The sequence below is a fragment of the Labrus bergylta genome, chromosome 8, assembly GCF_963930695.1.
Source record: "Labrus bergylta chromosome 8, fLabBer1.1, whole genome shotgun sequence".
Classification (NCBI taxonomy): Eukaryota; Metazoa; Chordata; class Actinopteri; order Labriformes; family Labridae; genus Labrus; species Labrus bergylta.
In genome coordinates, this window is record NC_089202.1 from 24,782,385 (window position 1) to 24,803,793 (window position 21,409).

At 46.1% G+C, this 21,409-nt stretch overlaps 1 protein-coding gene across 1 annotated transcript; it reads left to right on the top strand.

Annotated features, from left to right (window-relative positions):
• Window positions 1-2,009: 2,009 nt before the first annotated feature.
• On the top strand, window positions 2,010-17,842 carry prdm1a (PR domain containing 1a, with ZNF domain). The gene is made up of 7 exons (XM_065958143.1): window positions 2,010-2,244; window positions 5,585-5,932; window positions 8,325-8,444; window positions 9,442-9,697; window positions 13,549-14,609; window positions 14,733-14,861; window positions 15,484-17,842. Exons 1-7 carry the CDS (start codon window positions 2,218-2,220, stop codon window positions 16,087-16,089), a joined length of 2,547 nt encoding a protein of 848 aa, XP_065814215.1. The 5' UTR covers window positions 2,010-2,217; the 3' UTR covers window positions 16,090-17,842.
• The last annotated feature ends 3,567 nt before the right edge of the window (window positions 17,843-21,409 follow it).

Below are 21,409 nucleotides of genomic sequence, written 5' to 3' on the forward strand. Positions count from 1 at the left end.
TGCCGTTCAGACGGTGTGCAGGAACTTGTGCTAGCGACTTTTTACCGATTCATTCCTCTCCTTCAAACCTGTCTCATGAGATGTTCGAGATGTTTTGAAAGCTTTGAGATGATAAGAACACAAGAGAAGTCACATTTTATAATTTAGTTTAGTTTAATTTAGTTTTTTATTTTATTATTGTGTCATACATGCATTCATATGCCCAGCTCGCATGGGCTGACATGACAACATTAATTAAAAACCTTCCCGGATCAGAGTGCACTAGGTAAGCTATATTCATTCTCAAGGAACAAAAAGAGAAAGCAAGAAGTCAAACTCATTAAACAGAATATCCTGTCTTCTTTTCCAAGCTTTTGAAACAAAATTAGCAAGTTTAAACACATCAAACATAAACAGCCCTTCCAGTTTGTGCACATCTGTCCGCCCCAATATTTCTGATTTTACTTCATGAAACATTCATTCTCTTGAATCATCATATTTTGTACAATGCAAAAGAAAATGGGACTCCGTTTCAACTTCGTCCAACTCACACACCTCACAAAGTCTGTTTTCTACTGGAATATTTTTGAATCGACCAACTTCAAATACCAGATCTTAACTGTGCGACCAAGGATAATTGGCTTCTAGATAAACGACACGTTACATATAACTCGGGCATAAAATCATTTTTGATCTGTACATGTCCTTAGTTTTGGTTTGGACAGAGCGTTTTCAAACCATTTTTCCTCATACTTGATCAAGAGCATTATACATTTCATCCTCATCTGATCCAAGTCAATTCCTTTTTCTCTCTTTCTGAGTCCTGACTTTTAACACTTTCATTTGAACCAACATGGCAGCCCTCGTAGATGAATATTTACACGCTTCAGTTTCAAATTCTTTGACGTCCATCGTTGCTGTTCCTCTGCAGGGACACTGGCCTTACTTGTTGTTTTACCTGAAGTGACTAAATCAAAGCTGACCACGGTTTCTGTGTGAGAGGCGACGTTTCAGACACACAGAGGCGGCGCCAGATTTGTGTTCTTTCTGGAAGGCTAGATATTCAGCTCGTGGGGTATAGATGTACGATCACAAGCCTAGGTAGGTAAACACACCTCAGTGTCATCATCAGCTGTTTGAGCCCCGTTAGGTTCTTCAGACTCATTTTCAGGTTTTGATTGACTCTCCCGTTTCTTGGGGGGGCTAGGGGGACGCTATGGTCATAGAATAGAACTTTTTTGTCTTTGGCTTCACAAAAAACAAAACGACTTTAAAGTTCAGCAAGACATCATATGTTAAAAAAAGTTTAAACAACAACAACAGCTCAATTAAATAAAAACGTGGAGATCGAGGGTGAAGACAGAGAAGAAGACATTTAGATAAGGAAGAAAAAACAGAGCGACTTTAAAGAGAGAGAAAGTTCAAGAAAGAGAGAGAGAGAGGGCGAGAGAGAGTACTTTTTAAACTCCTCAGCCAGAGCAACAAGAGCAGACCAGTCCTGCCCCCTACAGGGCAGAGAGAGAGAGAGAGAGAGGGTGTGTGTGTGTGTGTGTGTGTGTGTGTGTGTGTGTGTGTGTGTGTGTGTTTTCCTCAGGAAAAGAGGGACATCCTGTGACAGTGACTCAATGCACCCCCCCCCCCCACCAACACACACACACACAAATGTTGTTTACCCGTTTGAAGCTGCTAACAGACATTTCCCACAAGCACACACACACACACACACACACACACACAATTGAAGAGAACTGTGTGTGTGTGTGTGTGCGTGTGTGTGTGTGTGTGTGTGTGTGTGTGTGTCTCATGGCCTCAGGTGAAAGCTCCTGCTGCTTCTTCTTCATCAAGAAAAGTGTCTGCTTGTGTGTGTGTGTGTGTGTGTGTGTGTGTGTGTGTGTGTGTGTGTGTGTGTGTGTGCGCGCGCGCGAGAGAGGAAAGGGGGAGGGATGTGTACATTTTAGGGGGCGTGGTCTGCGGGGATAGAGACGGCCCTCTTCCAACTTAGTCCGCGAGCTTCTTGTTCACTCAGGCATTTGAACACAGGACACGGAGTGTATCACACACACACTGTGACACACAAACACACACACTGTGACACACACAGTGACTGACACCGGTGTGGAGTAGCAGCGCAGGGAGCGGGACGCACGGACGGACGGACGGACAGACGGAGTGCACCTGTCCTGCGCAGACTGTGAATCCTCAGACGCTCATAGACAGAGGATCTGACCGGACGTCCCTATGTGTGGATGGGACCAAAGTTACACGGTGAGTCCGGAGCACGATATCCCACTTTATACCTACCTGTATTTAAATAGAAGAAAAAGAAGAAAAAAACACCTGGAGGACTTTTACACCTCTAAGACATTTTAACACTTTCAGGTCCGTTTTCTTTTTATTGACTTATTAATTATTATTTCGACAGGAAGTTTAAAAAAAGATTTAAAAACAGTTTCTACTTCTTTAATCTAATTTTATCTTATTATTATTTTTTTATCTTCTCTTCAGGCGGTTTTAAATCTTTTTTATTCTTATTTTTAAAGTTAACAAAAGCAGAAAAACTCAGAATCTTTACTTTAATTTCGTCTTGATTTTTTTAATTTCTGCCTCCATCTTATTTTTTATTTCAAACTGTTGATGAGGGGCTGTTTGGTTTTGCTGTTGTGCATTTTTTCTAATTTTCTCGCCTTGTTTGGAGCTCTCCTGCTCGGACGTGTTTTCCTTCAAATCCTTTTTAAAAGTGTTTAAATGTTTTTAAAGCTGCTCAAGTTGAAGTTTGAGACTTTAATGCAAACTTTAAGAAGTTTAAATTTTACCTCAGACTGTTTTCTCTCCACTCAGAGTTTCGTTTGTGTTTTTTTTTACTTTTTTACTTTTTTTACTTTACTGTGACTTCAGTGTCTCCCCCCTCACATTAGGAAACAGATTGTTCTCTGATTTCTGCTCTCTCAGTATCATGTTGACTCTTTTCTTTAAATTGCATTTTAGTTTAAAATCTCAAAGTGTGTGTGCAGACTCAGCTTTTGTGTTTTCAGTTGATGGAAATTTGACAGAGGTGAAATGTTTCTTGGTTTGTGGTTTCACTCTGAGTTCTCTGCTGCAGCTGTTATGCAAAATTTTAAAAAAGGAACGTTTCATATTGATGTGCTTTTAATTTAACCAATTAAAGGAGGAGAGTAGTCACTTTGCTTCTCTGATCTTTGTAGGAAAAAGATGCACAAAGACTTCTTCATGCAGGATGTTTTGTGACTTTATTCCTCAAATGATCCGTTTCGTCCCTCTTGTTGGATTTTGATGTAATTTGAATGATTTTCTTCCTCCAGTCTGATTATTTTAATTTGTAAAGTAAAGATGAGTCCTGGGTTTGAAGCTATTCAGGTCTTTGGAGGATTTTAATTATTTGAGGAGGATTGTTCAAAATAAGTTCAGAACTTTAAATTACTTTTGTTGATTTTCAAAAGCTCAAAAACCCTCAAAAATAATTTTACGAGGTCCAAACGAGGGGCCTTGACTCCCCACACGTTTATTTTGTGTTTTCTTAGGACAGGGTGGAAAAAGTCAGCTGATATTCCCTAAAGTGGCTCAGAGCGAGGTGACTCAGGTTCATCTTTTTGTCTTGTTGAGGAGAAGTCGGCGGCTCGTTTTTTTTTCTTTCTTGCGGCTCCAAAAGAAGAATTCACAGAGTGTTTCAGAGGGTCTGCTGCGTGGGACGAGGAGCATGTTTGTCTCTCTGTGGATATCTGCTGCCTCTCTGACTGTGTGTGTGACAGAGTGTGTGTGTGTGTGAGAGACAGAGAGAGAGGGAGAGTGTGTGTGACTTGGGTGGGATCGCGTTTGAAGTTTTGTTTGTGCTGCTGCTGTGGCCCCCCAAATGGAAAAGTTTTGACGCTCCCTTCCTCATCTCAGCCCCCCCTTCATTACCAACACACACACACACACACACATAAATCCATGCACACACACATGCTGGGAGTTGGGATGATTTGCCGGTTCCGCTGCAGTGCCACTCTGCTTCCAATTTTAGCTTCATTCAGACACAGACAGCATTTCCTTCCTCTGTCTTCAACCCCAGGAAGAGACAGGGAGGAAGGGGGGGGGGGGGGGGGGGGGGGGGGTGAGGGGTCCATGTGGGGGGAGGGAGGGAAGAGATTGTAGGTTTTATAATCTGAATTAATCCGACTCATTGTTTAATCTAAACTTCTCCCACACGTAGAAACAGGACGAAGCAGACGACAGAGGAAGTGTTTAAAGTTTATTTGTTTCCGGGACAGAAAGAGAAACTTCTTAAAAAGCTGCACGTTCAATAAAATAATCTGACACGATACGATGCACCTCATCTTCCCCCCCTGTACAGAGTTGTTCTCTTATATTTATTAATCTGTGAAAACATGTCAGAAACAATTCCCTTTGTTGAGTCTTTTTTAAAAACATGTCGTCTGACTCAAAGATCCTTTGAAGAATAAAATACTTTATAGTATGACAATGTGAAATCATCTTTGTTCACTTCTTCTACGTGTCCGACATTTGTCCAGTCGATCTCTCGTCTCCTTTCTCGTCTCCTTCAAAGATCACAGAGTCCTTTACTCAACTAAACGTCGACTTCCTCCGTCCCCGATGGACAAAAACTAAAAAGATAAAAAGAATCTAACGAGGTTCAAATGTGACAACACAGACTCTTCTACATTTGAAGGTGTCGTTTAAAGCAACAGAAGAAGAAAGATTCATTTAAAAATGTTCCAAACATCGACAACAGAAAACATTTAAAATAATTTCATCAGAAGAAGATTCACACTTTCATTTATTCTCAAATTGTTCCCAAATTAGTTTACAGTAAACGAAGACAAAGTGTTTCCCGTCTGTTTCCGTGTGTGTGTGTGTGTGTGTGTGTGTGTGTGTGTGTGTGTGTGTGTGTGTGTGTGTGTGTGTGTGTGTGTGTGTGTGTGTGTGTGTGTGTGTGTGTGTGTGTGTGTGTGTGTGTGTGTGTGTGTGTGTGTGTGTGTGTGTGTGTGACAGCAGTGTTAGTCAGACCCCCCTTCCTCCCTGAGTCAACCACATAATAATCACATCTCTCTCTCTCTCTCTCTCTTTCCTCTTTTTGTCTCAGATTCTCGCCCTCCCCTCACACTTCTGTTGTCATTTATTTCTCTTCTTTCAACTTTTATTTTTTTCTTTCTATCTCTGTGTTTTCATTTCTTCTCTCCAGTCATAGTCTTTATCTCGTCTTTCTTTCTTTTTCTCACCTTCACATCTTTGTTTTTAGCCTTAATCTCCCTTTCTCATACTCTTTTAACTATTTGCTGCTTTATTATTTATGATTTTACGAACAGTTTTTTTCCCTTCTTCTTTTTGCGTTTTTGAAGTTTTTGTAAAGGTCACATATCCTCCTCCTCTTCAGTGTAAATAAGTGTCAGAGCTCCTTGAAACATGTGTGTGAAGTTTCTTGTTCTTAATCCACTCTGATCCTGTATTTGATCATGTCTATAAACCCCTCGATTTCAGCCCTGCTCAGAACAGGCTGTTTCTGTGTCTGTAACTTTAAATATGTAAATGTAAAATTGCTGAAATAAACTCCCCCCCCCCCCCCCCCCCCCCTCTCTCCCCCCACCAGGCGACCTCTCATAGCTCGGCCATGTTGACCAGTGAGGGGGCGCACACCATGGAGCAGGACGACACGCGACAGGAAGCCAAGATGGCATCCACCGCCACCGCAGCATCCGGCTCGGACGGCGCCGAGACAACACAGGCGGACTCTGACGTCGACATGGAGCTGGACGTGGAGGAGGCAGACATGAGCCGGTGGACGGAGGCGGAGTTTGAGGACAAGTGCACGTACATCGTCAAGGACACAGCGCGGGAGGCGGGGCCAGACTATGACGCAGTGACGACATCAACGACAAGAGCCGAGATGTCGTTGCCCCGAAACCTGACCTTCAAACATCTGGCTGACGGCAAGGAGGTCAGACTAACAGACACACACACACACACACACACGCACACACACGCACACGCACACACACACACACACACACACGCACACACACACACACACATTGGCAGACAACTTTCTCTCCAGTCACAATTTTGCACACAGTGAGGCAGAGAAAGCGTCTGCAAACACACACACACACACACACACACACACACACACACACACACACACACACACACACACACACACACACACAACACACACACACACACACACACACACACACACACGCCGTGAGTCAGGCGTGGGTCATGTAATGAATCTGTGTGTGTGTACAACACCTGAAGCAAAATAATTTACACACCGAGTAACTGGAGCTGTGAGATTTCTTGACGACTTTATCGGCTCGTATCCGTCCATGAAACACACTTATCATGTGAGAAAACTACGATGGTTTAATCTAGAGGATCAGTGTTTAAAAACCAGAGAAGAAGAAAAGCGCTCTAAGAGATAGAAGCAGGAAACTGAGGAGGAGAAAGAGCGGGAAAATGTTCAAACGCAGTTTAAATCAAAGTGAGACGATGTGTGTAACATTTAAAAAGAGTGTAAAAAGAAAGAAAATCATGATTTAAAAGAAGAAAAAATCTTTTCAGTTATTGAAGCTGCTGCGGTACCTCTCCTCGCTGACAGGGGTCACTGTTCAGCATCTCCCCTCAGATGCTAAACAGTGTGAACACATCAGGGTTTTGCGTCGTCATCGTTCGTTTAAGACTTATTGGAGTCACACTCAGGAAATAAAAGATGGATTGGAGCCGGATGGAGAACTTTAGGAGGTTCTTCTTATCAGGCAGGAAAACAAAACAAATCTTCCTCAGTTAAGACTTCCTGGCGTCCCCAACAGCGACCCTGTTACTTTTTGACAAAGCTGAGTGGATAAAGTTTGAGTTATTGATCGGACAAATCAAAAAGTCAAATCGTCAAAGGTTGAAGCTTAGGTTAGATTAGATTGTGGGCTCGCAGGAAAAAGAGTCTCTGGTGAAGTCAGGAATTTAAAAAAATCATCTTTATTGTTCCTCATTCTTCAAACACACAAACAAAACTCACAATCGAGAGAGAAAAATTAGTATTCACAGAGTCCATTACAGATTTAAAAGTCGTCTCTGCAGATATGACAGAAGAAGAAGTGCACAAGGTCAAAAGGTCGTATTTTCAGTGAGTCTGTCTGAAAAGCTAAAGCGGTGTGATCGCATAGATTTCCTCGTCATGAGCTTATCAACGAGAAGCTGACGAGATGTGTTTAAGAGCTGATTGGCTATAAGAGAGAGAGAGAGGGAGAGGGGGAGGAGAGAGAGAAAGAGGGGGAGAGAGGGAGAGAGAGAGAGAGAGAGGAAAGGCTCAAGAAGCTCTGATCAAAGACGATGGCGTTCTGCCAACGTAACAGTCTGTTAATAAGTCAGAACCCTCTCTCACACACACACACACACATATATTGTCACACACACACACACACACATATTGTCACACACACACGCACTCTTGTGTTGGTTCTCGTGGAGGGGAAAGGGGATTTTCCAAGGAGACGACTGTTTGTGTGGGTTCTGTTCTGTCTAGTCGCCACATAATCCCTCTCTCTCTTCTTTGTCCTCCTCGTCTATTTTTGGCTCCGTCAACGAATCAGACGAGACAAAAAAAAAAAAAGAAACAGAATTTGTACGTTTCCCCCCACAGAGCGTGAAGCGATAGCAGCTTAGGTTTTGATGTGGTGACGAGAGGTGTGACATCAGAGAGATAAAAAACAAGATATTCTGCAGCTTTTTTTTTTTTTTAAAGCCACATGCAAACACACACACGCACACACACACACACACACACACACACACACACACACACACACACACACACACACTCTCCAAAACTAGTGATGTGTAACTTCTTGATGAATCTCGATCTGAGCAGACAGCTGGTTGATCAAAGTTAGCGGATGCGTGTGCACAACAGCATGAAAAATAAAATCTCAAATCCATGGCAAGCCAAGCGGCCAAAAAGTGACGGCAATGTGAAAATTCTTTCATAGATTTCAATCGGAAAATGAACACCATGAAGGACGAGTCAAAGGGCTTTTGAATTCAAATAAAAGGCGTGACAGAGAGAGTGCATTTATTTGAGTCTCAGTGCAGGTCGGGATCTTTACAAGCGTTCCCGGCGGCGTGCACGGACGCAGCGACCTCGGCGAGTGCCTCCGCAGCTTCGTTGTATTCTTGAGTTTCAAATCAGTCATTCTTCAGGTTTAAACGCTTCAACGTCACAAATGATTGCAGTTTGATGCCTGTGATTGTTATCGTCTTCACACTTCAAAGCGCCGCTCCATCCTTTCGTCTAAGACGTTTGTGTGTGTGTGTGTGTGTGTGTCTTGGTGCAGGTGGTCGGCGTGTGCAGCAGGGAGTACATCCCAAAAGGAACCCGCTTCGGACCCCTGGTGGGCGAGATCTACACGGCCGACAGTGTCCCCAAAGACGCCAACCGGAAGTACTTCTGGAGGGTGAGCTCAAAAACACACACACACTCAGTAGCACACACACTTCCTCAGAAGCCGGAGGGACCCCTTCCTGTGACGTCACACGCGTTTAAAGTCAGTCAGTGGAACAGGAAACCGGGCTGGATGTTTTTGTGAGAGAGAAAGAGAGAAAGCGAGCTGGGGATATGATGTCATCCTCGCACAAATAACATGTCGCCCTGTGGTTCTTGTAACACACACACACACACACACACACACACACACACACACACACACACACACACACACACACACACACACACATACACTGTTCTGCAGAATGCACTCAACCCCTACCCGGAACTGACAGTGAGAGAACACACACACACACACACACACACACACACCTGCTCACAAACCACCTAAATGATCAACTCCTCCGCTGTGAGCGTGTGTGTGTGTGTGTGTGTGTGAGAACTCCACCACATGCTTACAGTCAAGTCAGAAAAGGTGTTCCATTCATCTCTCTCACTTACTCACACACACACACACACACACACACACACACACACTCTGGTTAGAAAGAGAGAGAGAGAGAAGTAGAAAATGAGTCGGACTTTTCTTCCTCCTCCTCCTCGTCCTTCTCCTCGTCCTCCTCCTCGTCTTCTCTCATTTCGATGAAGACGAGGGTGAAGCAGAAGTGACGGGGACGCGGTGAGGAGTTAAAGGACGGCGAGATGAGAGACGAGATGTTTTAGTTACCTCTCTCTTCAAACTGCTGAAACTCTGCGTCTCTCCCTTTGTTTGTAACTCGGTGAGTTTTTTACTCACTGACCTTTGTGTCATCGCTTCTTAAGAACATCGACTTCAACATTTTATTTATCGGGTAGGAAGTATCAGTGTGGTCACTACCCGGAGCTCGCAAACTTTTTTGAGTTTAAAGCCGATTAATAAAAAGCGCTGAAGGGAGGTAAAGGAGGATTTTATTCCCAATCTGTTGCCTTGAATTCAGTCACTCACCCCGTTTCTTTCCTCTCTCCAGATCTACGCGAACGACGAGTTCCACCACTTTGTCGACGGCCTGGATGAGACTCGCTCGAACTGGATGCGCTACGTGAACCCAGCCCACTCAGCGGCGGAGCAGAACCTGGCGGCGTGTCAGAACGGCATGGAGATTTACTTCTACACGGTGAAGCCCGTCCCCGCCGGCGCCGAGCTGCTCGTCTGGTACTGCCACGACTTTGCCCGACGGCTGCACTACCCGCCGTCCGGAGAGCTCATGAGCAGAAACTCAGTAAGTTAGTGTGTGTGTGTGTGTGTGTGTGAGTGTGTGTATGAGTGTGTCCTGTCGCCGCTCTTAAACCCTGACAGTTTTTTTTCGAGCGTAGCCGTGTCTCCTTCCTCTCTGAACGTTAGCCTGTCATTATCTCTCACACACACACACTCACACACACAAATACACACAAATACACAAGAGTACAAGACCAACAACCTTTCATCTCTGTCAGTGCCATCGTTGTGTGTGTGTGTGTGTGTGTGTGTGAGACGGTGACAGTGTAATTACACAGACGGTGGGGGATATGGCCCCTAATGCCACAGTCTTACTCTCTTAAAGAGCCGCTTTTAACATGAAAGCTCACACTCAAACACACACAGCCCTGCTCAACCTCAATAAAAGGAGCGGAGACACAGTGTGTGTGTGTGTGTGTGTGTGTGTGTGTGTGTGGTGTGTGTGTGTGTGTGTGTGTGTGTGTGTGTGCGTGTGTGTGTGACCTTTTTATGAAGGAAGAGTAATCGCTCTGCAGACAAACCCGACTTCATTAACTACGACTAAGTTTCTTCTTCTGTGGTTAGCGTGCACATATTCGGACATGCAGCACTAATTCCCCAGACCCCCAAACCCCCCCACCCCCCCCCCCCCCCCATCACATTCATGACACAGTCAGACTAACTGCACTTATCCACTTTGGGCCGAGCTGATCAAAGAGCGAGCGAGCTAAGAGGAAAACAAAGAGAGAGAGAGTCTGAGCTCAGGGGTCTCCAGGTGTGTCTGCAGGCTAATAGCAGTGTGAAGGTGGCAGAGGGACCAGCAGACCCAGTCTGGGCGACTCCACTGCCCAGGGAAAAATGCGCATGACCTGGGGGACAGAGGCAGGAGGTACCCAGCCCCCCCCCCCCTCCTCCTTTGGCCCACCCCCCTCTCTGAAGCCTGTGTGTGTATACAGTATATGTGTTGCCTTTAATTAGCTTCCTCTGTCATTTAGCCCCACAGGCTCCCGTTGACCTGCCACTGACTTCCATACTGATGTCAACCTGCAGCTCAAACGCTCACCTGCACTTGGATGCGTTCACTTTAAAGCTCCAAGTTTAAGCAGTGATTGATAAAGTATTCAACAGTTTCACTGAAGTAGAAGTAGCGATACACCGGTGTTAAAATAATCAGGGATCAATTTTTTCTTTGAGTGAAGTTTGTGTATTCAGTTCAGAAAATATAGCATAGACTTGTTTCTCTTCTCCAACATAAAAATGTAACTACCAAATCCACATAGTGCACCTTTAAAGTAAAGTACAACAAAACGAACTAGTCATTAAACATGTGATTCTTTAATTAACTGTAAATGCTGCTGAATGCAGAAGCTATCGTTTCATAGCTTCTTCATTAAGGAGTCCAGACCCTGGAGGTGGTCTTGTTGAGACCGGATGAGTGAAGAGTTGATGATTCTGTGAAGATGGGCGGCGACAGGAAGAGAAAGAATCCTATTTATTTTTTGACTTCTGTCTGTTCAGTGATTGTTTCCTAACATGAGTCAAACTTGTGACCGTTGGTTTTGGCTCTAAAAACAGAGTCAGAGAAAATTCTCAAGCGCTGAGTAAAAGCAGGAAGAAAAACCCCGATGTGTCTGAGTAACACTAAAGTGAAAAACCGCGCAACATAGGGCAAAAGGTAAAAGAAGAGAGCCATCCAGTGATTTCAGTCAGCTGCTTAGAAGACATTTTAAAAATATCAAGCATCTCTGTTTGAGACATCATCATTCTGAGATCTGAACGCAGTGACAGTTTCATATCCAGCGGAGTTCCACGTTTCTTATCTGAATCATGTTCTTCATGTTTTTGGCTTTTTGCTCTTTCCACCGAGTCAAAGCAAAACTAGACATGTAAGTGTGTTGACATCTGCGTGTGTGTGTGTGTGTGTGCAGCAAAATGACTGAGCGTGCACCACAGTCTCACTCCCTCACTTTCTCCTCTTCCTTCATCTTCTCTCACTTTTTTTGTCGCCGTCATTTAGCTTTCTTGAAGTGATAGCACTTGGAAGCACCTGCCCACCGTGTGTGTGTGTGTGTGTGTGTGTGTGTGTGTGTGTGTGTGTGTGTGTGTGTGTGTGTGTGTGTGTGTGTGTGTGTGTGTGTGTGTGTGTGTGTGTGTGTGTGTGTGTGTGTGTGTGTGTGTGTGTGTGTGTGTGTGTGTGTGTGTGTGTGTGTGTGTGTGTGTGTGTGTGTGGTGTTCAAAGACGCTCTGCTCTACTGACAAAAACACTCTCTCTGATGACACACTCACCCAGAGTCATAAGACATGCCAACACATTCACACCCACTCTTTTCATCTCAGACACATGCTAGCTCACACACACACACACACACACACACACACACACACACACACACACACGAACTCGGTGCATGTGTGAGTGTGTCGGCCATTTGCTCTGATATATCTGCCACTTGAAAAGACCAGAAAGGAGAGCAGAGGAGGAGGAGGAGGAGGTGGAAGAGTTGCACCTCCCACCTCCTCTGTTGACTACTTGAACTTCCTGGCAGAAGGGCCGTGTTGACAGATTGATATCTCCAAGATGGCGGTCCTGTTTGTTTTCTGGAAAAGAGGGAAGGAGGAGGAGGAGGAGGAGGAGGAGGAAGGCTAACTGATAACCTCAATGTTTACACTCTGCCGCTATACTATTGATGCAAGTGTCACCAGCTGTGTGTGTGAGGCGGGGGGGAGTGGGGGGGGGATCGAACAAATTTCATCAGGGCTTGCACTCAAGATTAACTTTGGAAGAGTGTGTGTGAGGAAGAGTTGTCACACACACACTCTTCCTCACACACACACACACTCACTCCCCTCAGGTTGACCTCGTAGTAAAAAGTCTACTGGGCAGTAAATGAGCTTATAGATAATAGACGGCGGCTTTTTAAGGGCCGGTCTGCAGCCGTTTAAGGGGCCGAGATGTCCCGCTAACTGACTAACCCCGGGCTTTTAGAGTGTGTGCATGTGAGCTCTCCTCCTAATCCGCTCTTTCATCATGTCGAGGACACAGAAGGTGCGAGTGACTGAGGAGGAAGCTCTCCGGTGTAACCTTTGGCCCGGAAACAATAGCAAACGGCCAGGATCAAAAAAAGTGTGTGTGTGTGTGTGTGTGTGTGTGTGTGTGTGTGTGTTCTCTAAAAGTGGAAGAGCAAACGAATCAGACAGAGGCCTTTGTCTGCAGGCGCCTCCGTGTGTGTGTGTGTGTGTGTGTGTGTGTGTGTGTGTGTGTGTGTGTGTGTGTGTGTGCACCCTGTCACATGGTGGAGGGCAGGTGGGGGGCCAAGCTTTTGCAGAGGGTATCTCCAGCAGGAAACCTTCCATCAGCCCTGCCACCATTTTGATTTTATCTTGATTTTATAAGCACACACACACACACACACTCAGGTGTAAACACACACACACACACACACACACACACACACACACACACACACACACACACACACACACACACATTCAGGTGTAAACACACACAATGCCCAAAGGCAGCTGTCACGCCTCACTTCCCGTCTTTTGCCCCCCCCCCTTGCCCCTCATGCTCGTTCGTCAAGACTGTCACCTTAATTGGCCCACTGAGTTACTTATGGTGTTCTTTAACCCTCCGACGCACACACACACACACACACACACACACACACACACACACACACACACACACACACACACATTGTTTTATCTCTGCAGAGAGGGATTGCTTTGAAGAAATTTGAGTTTTAATTGGTGATTTTAAGATGAAGCGTTTTCCTTGTGGCCAATGATTCTGGTGCGGACTCTTGGAAATGAGTCCAGTTGTAGTTGACCTCCCGCTGACCCCCCCTCCCTTCTCTCTCTCTTTCTGTCCCTTCAGAGCAGTCCCTCTTGGAGGTCAAGCAGCAGCAGGTGAACAGTGAGGAGCGATCAGCCGGAGCCTCCAGCCCGCCCTCCGTTGCGGTGACCCCCAACCCGCCCAAGAGGGAGCACAGCGTCCTCTCCATTCTGCGTGGCACCCCCTCCTCCTCGTCCACAAAGAGGGAGCCGAGTCGGCCCCTTCCCACCCGCCCTCGCTGCGCCGACAGCCCAGAGCGCCCCCTGTACCCCCGCGCCCTCTACCCTGCTCTCAGGCCCCATCATCACATCCCTGACGACTTCCTGGGGCACAAACCTGGACAGATTGGTTACCCCGCAACTCGTTCCCCCGGCAACCAGTCTTCAGCCACACCCAGCCCGTCGGCGAGGAGCAGCCCAGAAAGCAGCCCTCAGGGAAGCCCCTCGGGTCCATCCCCAGTTTCCTTCTACCCCACCAGATTGGGTTCCTATCCTGGTTACTCCCCGCCATCTGCACCGCTCTCCTCATCCTTCTACCCTCCTGGAGCCCCCTACCCGCGCTATCTCCTGCCCCATCACTACCCTCTGCCCGGGGGCGGTGTCCCCGCTGTTGGAGGAATCTTTCCGAGGATGTACCCCCTCTACAGCAGCCTCCTGCCGCATCACGTTCCCCTCCTGCCTTCTGACACAGCAGGGAGGCCGCCCTACCTGATGCCAGAACCAGTCCACCCCTCGTCCATCTCCTCCCACAGAGACTTCCTCCTCCCCGGGCCCACCAGTGCCTTCTCAGCCGCCACTTCCCTGAAGGATAAAGCGGGGCCTCACCACCTTTATGCCGGGCACCCCCATCATCATGGACCCTCCCATGCACCCTCCCCAACAGCAGGCACAGCGCCCCCCAACGAGCGGATGCCCACCAAGCCTACCTCAGCCCTGCTGGGCGATTCAAGCGACGAGGAGGCCATCAACCTGACCAAGGTGAAGCGTGGCATCGGCTCGGCCGGCTACAAGGCGCTGCCGTACCCGCTGAAGAAGCAGAACGGGAAGATCAAGTACGAGTGCAACGTGTGCAGCAAGACCTTCGGACAGCTGTCGAACCTGAAGGTGAGGCTCAGGCAAACAAGTTACACGTAAACCAATGGACTGTGTTCTTGTGTTCCCCCGTTCTGATATTCTAGTCAGTGCCTAATCAGAGCTGTTTTGTTTCTTCTTCTTCTTCATGCTCAGGTTCATCTCCGTGTGCACAGTGGAGAGAGACCTTTCAAGTGTCAGACCTGTAACAAAGGCTTCACCCAGCTGGCTCACCTGCAGAAGCACTTCCTGGTCCACACCGGGGAGAAGCCACACGAATGCCAGGTGAGAAACGGTGCTGAAGATGATGCCTTGATTTCCTAGACCAGTGATTCTCAAAGTGGGGTCCCAGGACACCCAGGGGTCCGCGAACCATAGCTTGGGGGGTCCCCGGAATAATTTACAAACAATTGTAAAAGTGTGCTTTATCATTGAAAAAGCATATCTACAAACCGGAACTTCTTGCACCAATAAAGTCAGCTATTTTGTCCGATACTCCCGCCCACTTTAGTTTTGTGCCATTAGATCAATTCTGATATGATCGTGACATGTCTGTCACTTCACAGTGCGCAATGATAAAAAAAAAAAGCTCAAAAAAAAAAAAAAAAAAACACCTTGGAGCCAACATTTTCTCCAAGTTTAGAAAATGAATTACTTGGAAAGTATAAATGTAGCCTAATTCTATCGTTGCAAAGTACTACATAGTACATTATTACATAGTATTAATATTATGCTAATCAACGTTACGATAATGAGGGTGTGCTTTTCTCATCTGAAAGGGGTCCATTGTCTAAAAAAAGTCTGAGAACCCCTGTCCTAGACAAATGAGTGAATAACCAGACATGAGGACTAGATTTAGTGTTTCCACAAGCCGCTGATGCATTTTTGTTTTTGTCTGCTTTGGCAGGTTTGTCACAAGCGCTTCAGCAGCACCAGCAACCTGAAAACTCACCTGCGCCTGCACTCGGGGGAGAAGCCCTACCACTGCAAACTCTGCCCGGCCAAGTTCACCCAGTTCGTCCACCTCAAGCTGCACAAACGCCTGCACTCCCGCGAACGTCCGCACAAATGCTCCCACTGCCACCGCCACTACATCCACCTCTGCAGCCTGCGGCTCCACCTGAAGGGCTACTGCACGGCGGCTAACCCCGGTCCCGGCGGCCCGGCTGTCTCCAGCCAGGCGGCCTTGGACGAGGTGCAGCGCGCCAATGAAGAGATCGAGCGCTTTGATGTGAGCGAGCATGCCGAGCGGTTGGAGCAGCTGCAGGGCGGGATGGAGGTGGAGGCCATCTTGGAGAAGCAGGTCCTCGGGATGCTGTGGAGGGAGAGCGACCTCAAGTCCTCCCACTTTCATCCGCACCACAAGAGCAGCCCGGCTGAGCTCCTGTCGTCGGCTTATGGTGCATACGACTCCCCGAGTGAGACGTCGGTCATCAAGATGCGACGCAGCAGCCCCATCGTGCCGCTCCCCGCCCACGTCACCATCAAGCAGGAGTCAGAGGATCACGCTTAAAGTGACCTTTTAAACGAGTCGGGACTTAACCACTCCAAGCGGACTAGCTTGCCGGGTGCAACAGCTGTAAATAATGATCTCTCTACCTGGTTGTCATCAGGAGGGACATCATGAGGACTCCAGGTTTTGAACCTATCAGGGACTCACGTACTCAGGGCTCAAGAGACACTGTCCCACGACTACTTAGCAGTTTATTCTCCTTACAGACAATCATCTACCCAGGACTTACCTTTAATGTCATTAATATAATGCTATTATCATCGTTGTTGTTGAATGATTTGGTCTTTATTTTCAAATGCTTTTTGGATCAGTTAGTTGTTGTATAACCTCCTTAATTTATTACACTTTTTATTTGTCGTCTTTGAAAGCAATAAGTGGAAGGGATGGTTACACTGACGGGATGAAATCAGTGGAAACGACATTTTCTTCATGATGTTTTTGTTTCTCTTTGTGGCCATTTCTTTGTAGATGCCACGCTCCTCTATGCCTATATCCGTCCTGTGGCCTCTGACCTCTAGAAGCAGGGGGCGTCCACTCTGCAGGGTTTTGTCTATTTAAAATTGAAGAACCGGTTACAGCAGGTTAAGAAAGGGTTAAAGAACACCAGTTTGTTCATTTAGCAAGAAGAGCTTTAATCCAACCCTGCTGGATAGCTTCCCTAAAGTATGTCTGTGTCCTTCTCTGATGCCTACTTAATTTAAATGAAAGAAAAAAAAAAGGCATTTTTTTGTATATTTTCCACAACGGTTACCTCAGTGTGCATGATGCTCAATGAATGTGTGTGTGTGTGTATGTGTGTGTTTAAAGGGACAGCTGGAGGTGTGAGCTTTCTATTTATTTAAGTTTTGCTACTTGAAGGAGAAGAAAAAGAAGAAACCAAACTGAACTGGAGTGCAGCTCTTCATGTGGTCCAAAGGAGCGGTAACGACCCGCTTGACATGTAGCACATAGCGGACTCGGGGAGGCTGGATAGCCGACGCCGTCGTCCGTCCTTTTTTTGTTTAATTTTTCTTAAACACTGTCGTCATCCAGCAGGGACGTGAACGTCCTCACAATAAGGGATTCACACGCGACGCTAGAAACCAAAGTTCACTCGGCTTTAATTTTTTGAATGCACACCAAAAAAAAAAAAAAAAAAAAAAAAGAGGAAAGGAAAAAGACGGGAAGGAGGACTTGAGGAATCTGCACGCTGACGAAGGGAAGACGTTCTGTGTGTATATGATGATGAAGTGTTTTGCTCTTTAGCTGTCAGCTCTCCTTTTCTAGATGTTTTTGTTTGTTGATATTTTTTTGGTTGAGAAGCGATGGCCCCTTCTTCAACCCCACCCGTCCGCCATCTTGATAATGAACTGGCAAACACCAAAGCACCTCGGCCTTCTTTGATGCACTGGCCCCCCCTTCCCCCCCCTCTTCTTACTTTATAACTTCAGTGCCGATGCTTGCACCACTTACACTGTGTAGAACATAAAAGGAACTGGTCCTGATGGCATTAAGACTTAATGCTAGCAAAGCAGCTGTGACTTTCTGCAGCAGTTGCACATCATCTTGACCTCTGGACCTCTTCAGTCTCTCTCTCTAATGTTTGACCAAAGCGTCTCTTTCTCTCTGAACTGGGCTTTAACTCCAGAGGAGAAACCCCCCCCCCCCCCCCAAAGGACTGTCTCTGTTTACATTCTGGTTTACATAGTTATTTATGTGCAAAAATGTCAAAAAGTGTAAATTATGATATAAATGTTCACTGCTCTAATCTAAACCCTCTCTGGCTCCGTGTGTTTCTTATCCCTGCTGTTTCAGGAGTTTACACACACACACACAGCATACCAATCACACACAGGGGACAGCTTGATCATCAGCAGACTTCTGGAAACACATCCTCACACATTTCAAAGTGTTGGTCCCTACAGTTTCTACTCATCCAAGGCAAAGACAGTTTTTAAGTCATGTAAAGCAGCTAACAGCAACGTAAAGATTCTGTAGATTCTTGAATCCAGATTCAGATTCTTTATTGTCCCTCAAGGGGAAATGTGTGTTGCAGCAGGAGGAGGACACAGAAGACAAGAAACACAAGGACAACATCACCATAAAACATAAACCAAAACTAATTTTAAAAAAATCAGGCAACACAACAAAATATAAAACCAAATAAAAACAACGCAATAAAATCAGTCAAGAGTTCATACCAACATGGGAATTCCTACCAAGTCATTAACATGCAAAGAGGAGGTGTGCAAATGTGCAATTCAAGTGCAAAAGGAGCAACAAATGGCTAATTGTTGTTTAACATCTTAATTGGTACAAATGAGACCTGGAGTCTTTTTGTCTTTGTTACAGGAGCTCTAAAACGACGACCTGAGGGTCAAAGGTCAAACTCACTGTGAGGTATGGCCTTATCTCTTATATATCCAACACTGACTTCTAGAGTTATCCAGATAGCAAACATTTGAATACATATAAATAGAGACTTCAATAATCCTTTGAGGAATATTAAACTGTTAAGCAGCTCAAGACGTCAAACCCCCCAAACATCGGACGAAGAACATCTAAGCCCCGTTTCCACCAGGCGGTCTGAATCAGTCCGGTTCACAGTTATTGACGTTTCCACGGTTAAAAGTTGCTACCAAAAGAATCGATCAGTACCGTCCTACTTTTTTGCTTCTTCTGTTTGGAGTGAAAGCGTATCAAATCTGCTCAAAGCATGAGCATGGATCGGAGCGATCACATTGGTCAAACGACCTGGACAGCAGTTGACCAAGTGCTGCGCATAAAAGAAGAAATACTGAAGAATTACAACAATTAAAAGACAACAACAAAGAAAAAACACCAGAGGACTCAAATAACTACATATTAAATGTACGTTTTGAGGCGGGACTGAGGGGGCAAATCTGATGAAGGGGGGCGGGCTGTTCCACAGTTTGACCACAAAGGTAGGATGACCTTTGACCTTTGAGCTTGAGACGAGAAACAAGGGACTTACAGGAGGCCCATAGACGACCTTAGGGGCCTAGAGGGAGTGTAAAGATGAATAAATGAAGAATAAACAGAATAAAGATTTAAAGTTAAAGAAGTAAACTAAAGAGAGGGAGAGAGAGAGGGGGAGAGAGAAAGGGGGAGAGACAGGGAGAGAGACAGACAGAGAGAGAGAGAGAGACCGAGACAGAGAGAGAGAGAGAGAGAGAGAGAGAGAGAACAGACGATGTCCACAGGCCGCATGTTTCACTGATCACACATTCATTCACGTATTCTGACTTTAAGTTCTGCTGTAAACCAGACTCTCTCTGGTAGAAGGTCGTGAATCTTTATGTCCGTTTCCGTTTAGGACTGGAGCAGGAAATGGGAACACAGCTCTCTGTGCCTGTCGGGCTGCAATAACTGAGGTCTGTCTTTTCTCGAGGGATGCAGTAGACGTGCAGCCAGCGTGAGTCATTTAAGGGCCCATGAAGAATTTCTGTGGAATCTAGAGTTTACGTCCCGTATCTGGACTCAGATCCCCTCTGAACTTCACACTCTTTAAGAGACGTGATGAAGCACATCCCACCTCCGAGTTCTCAACGATCCCTCATAGATTAGAAGTCGCAGTTTGAGAGAGCAGTTACCTCACCTCGATCCGTTACCTCATCACCCAGCTCAAAACACTCGCTGCGCCCCCTCCCTTTGACTCAGCAGCTTTCACTTTTGCACACAGCGTCTCTCTTTTCCTGTTTCTTCGATCTTATTATTACTCTCAGGGAAACTTCTCAAGTCACCGTTGACACAGCGAGTTCCACTACCTCAGCACTGTGACGCCGGGGTTTCACAGCACTTTTCTAAGCGGGGGAGGACAACATCCCCCTCCACTGTAGGAGGGGATGGGGGGGGGGGGATATCCCACAGGCTTCGAAGCTTTACTAAAAACGTCAGATCAGCCTTCCACTTTCCTAAACCGAGGTGATGGTTGTTTATCTTCCAACCTTTGAATTGTAACAGACGGTGATCTCATCTCACACAGTCGACCCGTCACACAAACAGCTGACATTAGAAACCGACTGATTTGAAGAAAATTGACGCCCACATTTTAAAGTTAGAGGAAACTGGCGCCCATGTCAGGGCTGTTTGGTAACTTTGAGGAGAAGAGTGGTGTGATAGATACGGCGTCTACAGGAACTGATTTATTTGATTAATATCAGAACATCAGATAAATTTACCTCGAGGATGCACCTGGACAGGTCGGTTAGTCGATGAAGGTTGAGTAAAGACAGATGCACACTACAACATAACAAACTTCGAATGATGAGCCAAAGATTTTCTTGTCAGATGTTCCTGAGGTGTGATGTCGAGGCTGACATTGATTGAGGAGGACGGGAATCGTTTCACTGGGGCAGGAATCATGATAACAATAGCTTTATATACTCACACACATAACTGAATAACTCTGTTATTTTCTATCAGCTGTGGCGTCTGTTTGCTGGTCAAACATGCATGACTTGTGTCACACTGCAGGCAAACAAAGATGGATTCACACGAAGCAGGAAGAACTGATGTGGGAAAGGCAGAATTGCATCAAATGTACCTTTTCTAGGGACTAATATAGAAACCTTGAACCTGTCTGTTGAACCGACACCACAGACTTGGGGACGAGTGTCGCAGCAGGATGGGACGGGACAGGAGTGAAAAAACGCTCCCGTGTCAGCCTCTGGTGTGAGGTGAGTCATTTAGCAATGAACTACTCAGACCAAACTTTTTTTTTCTGTACGAGGCTGTAAACATGTTTATTTCTGCAGGGGTTTTTGAATGTGGGGCTGTAACTGGTGAGACTGCTGCAGCCCGCCCCAAGTGGACACTTGAGGAACTGCAGTTTTATTTTTTTGCATTTCCACATTGGTGGGTTATTTCTGAACACCGGATGTTCCTGCTTGATCGCACGCTGAATGCGACACCAGAAGCCCTGAGAAGTTGGCCGATGGTTGTTTATCGTCTGTGATTTGTTTCTGACTGCACTCGATCAGATGTTCTGTCGGACGTTGTGGTCCAAACAAAGCGGAGATCACAACAGAAGAACTCGCAGACAGAAGGTCCCCTGGACAGAGACTCTGAAAGGCCTCTGATCAGGCTGCAGTGTCAGACTTTGAGGCTACAGCTGACAGTCGACAGTAAACAGCAACAGCACTGCTGGCATCTTTACAGAGAACACACTCGTGATTTATGTTCACACACACACACACCCCCAGCCCACACACAAACACACACACACACACTTTTAAAGAAATGCATAAACACAGGAACACACACCAGGAAGGGAACATGCACTTACTGTACAAATACAAATAAAAACACGTGTTCCGGC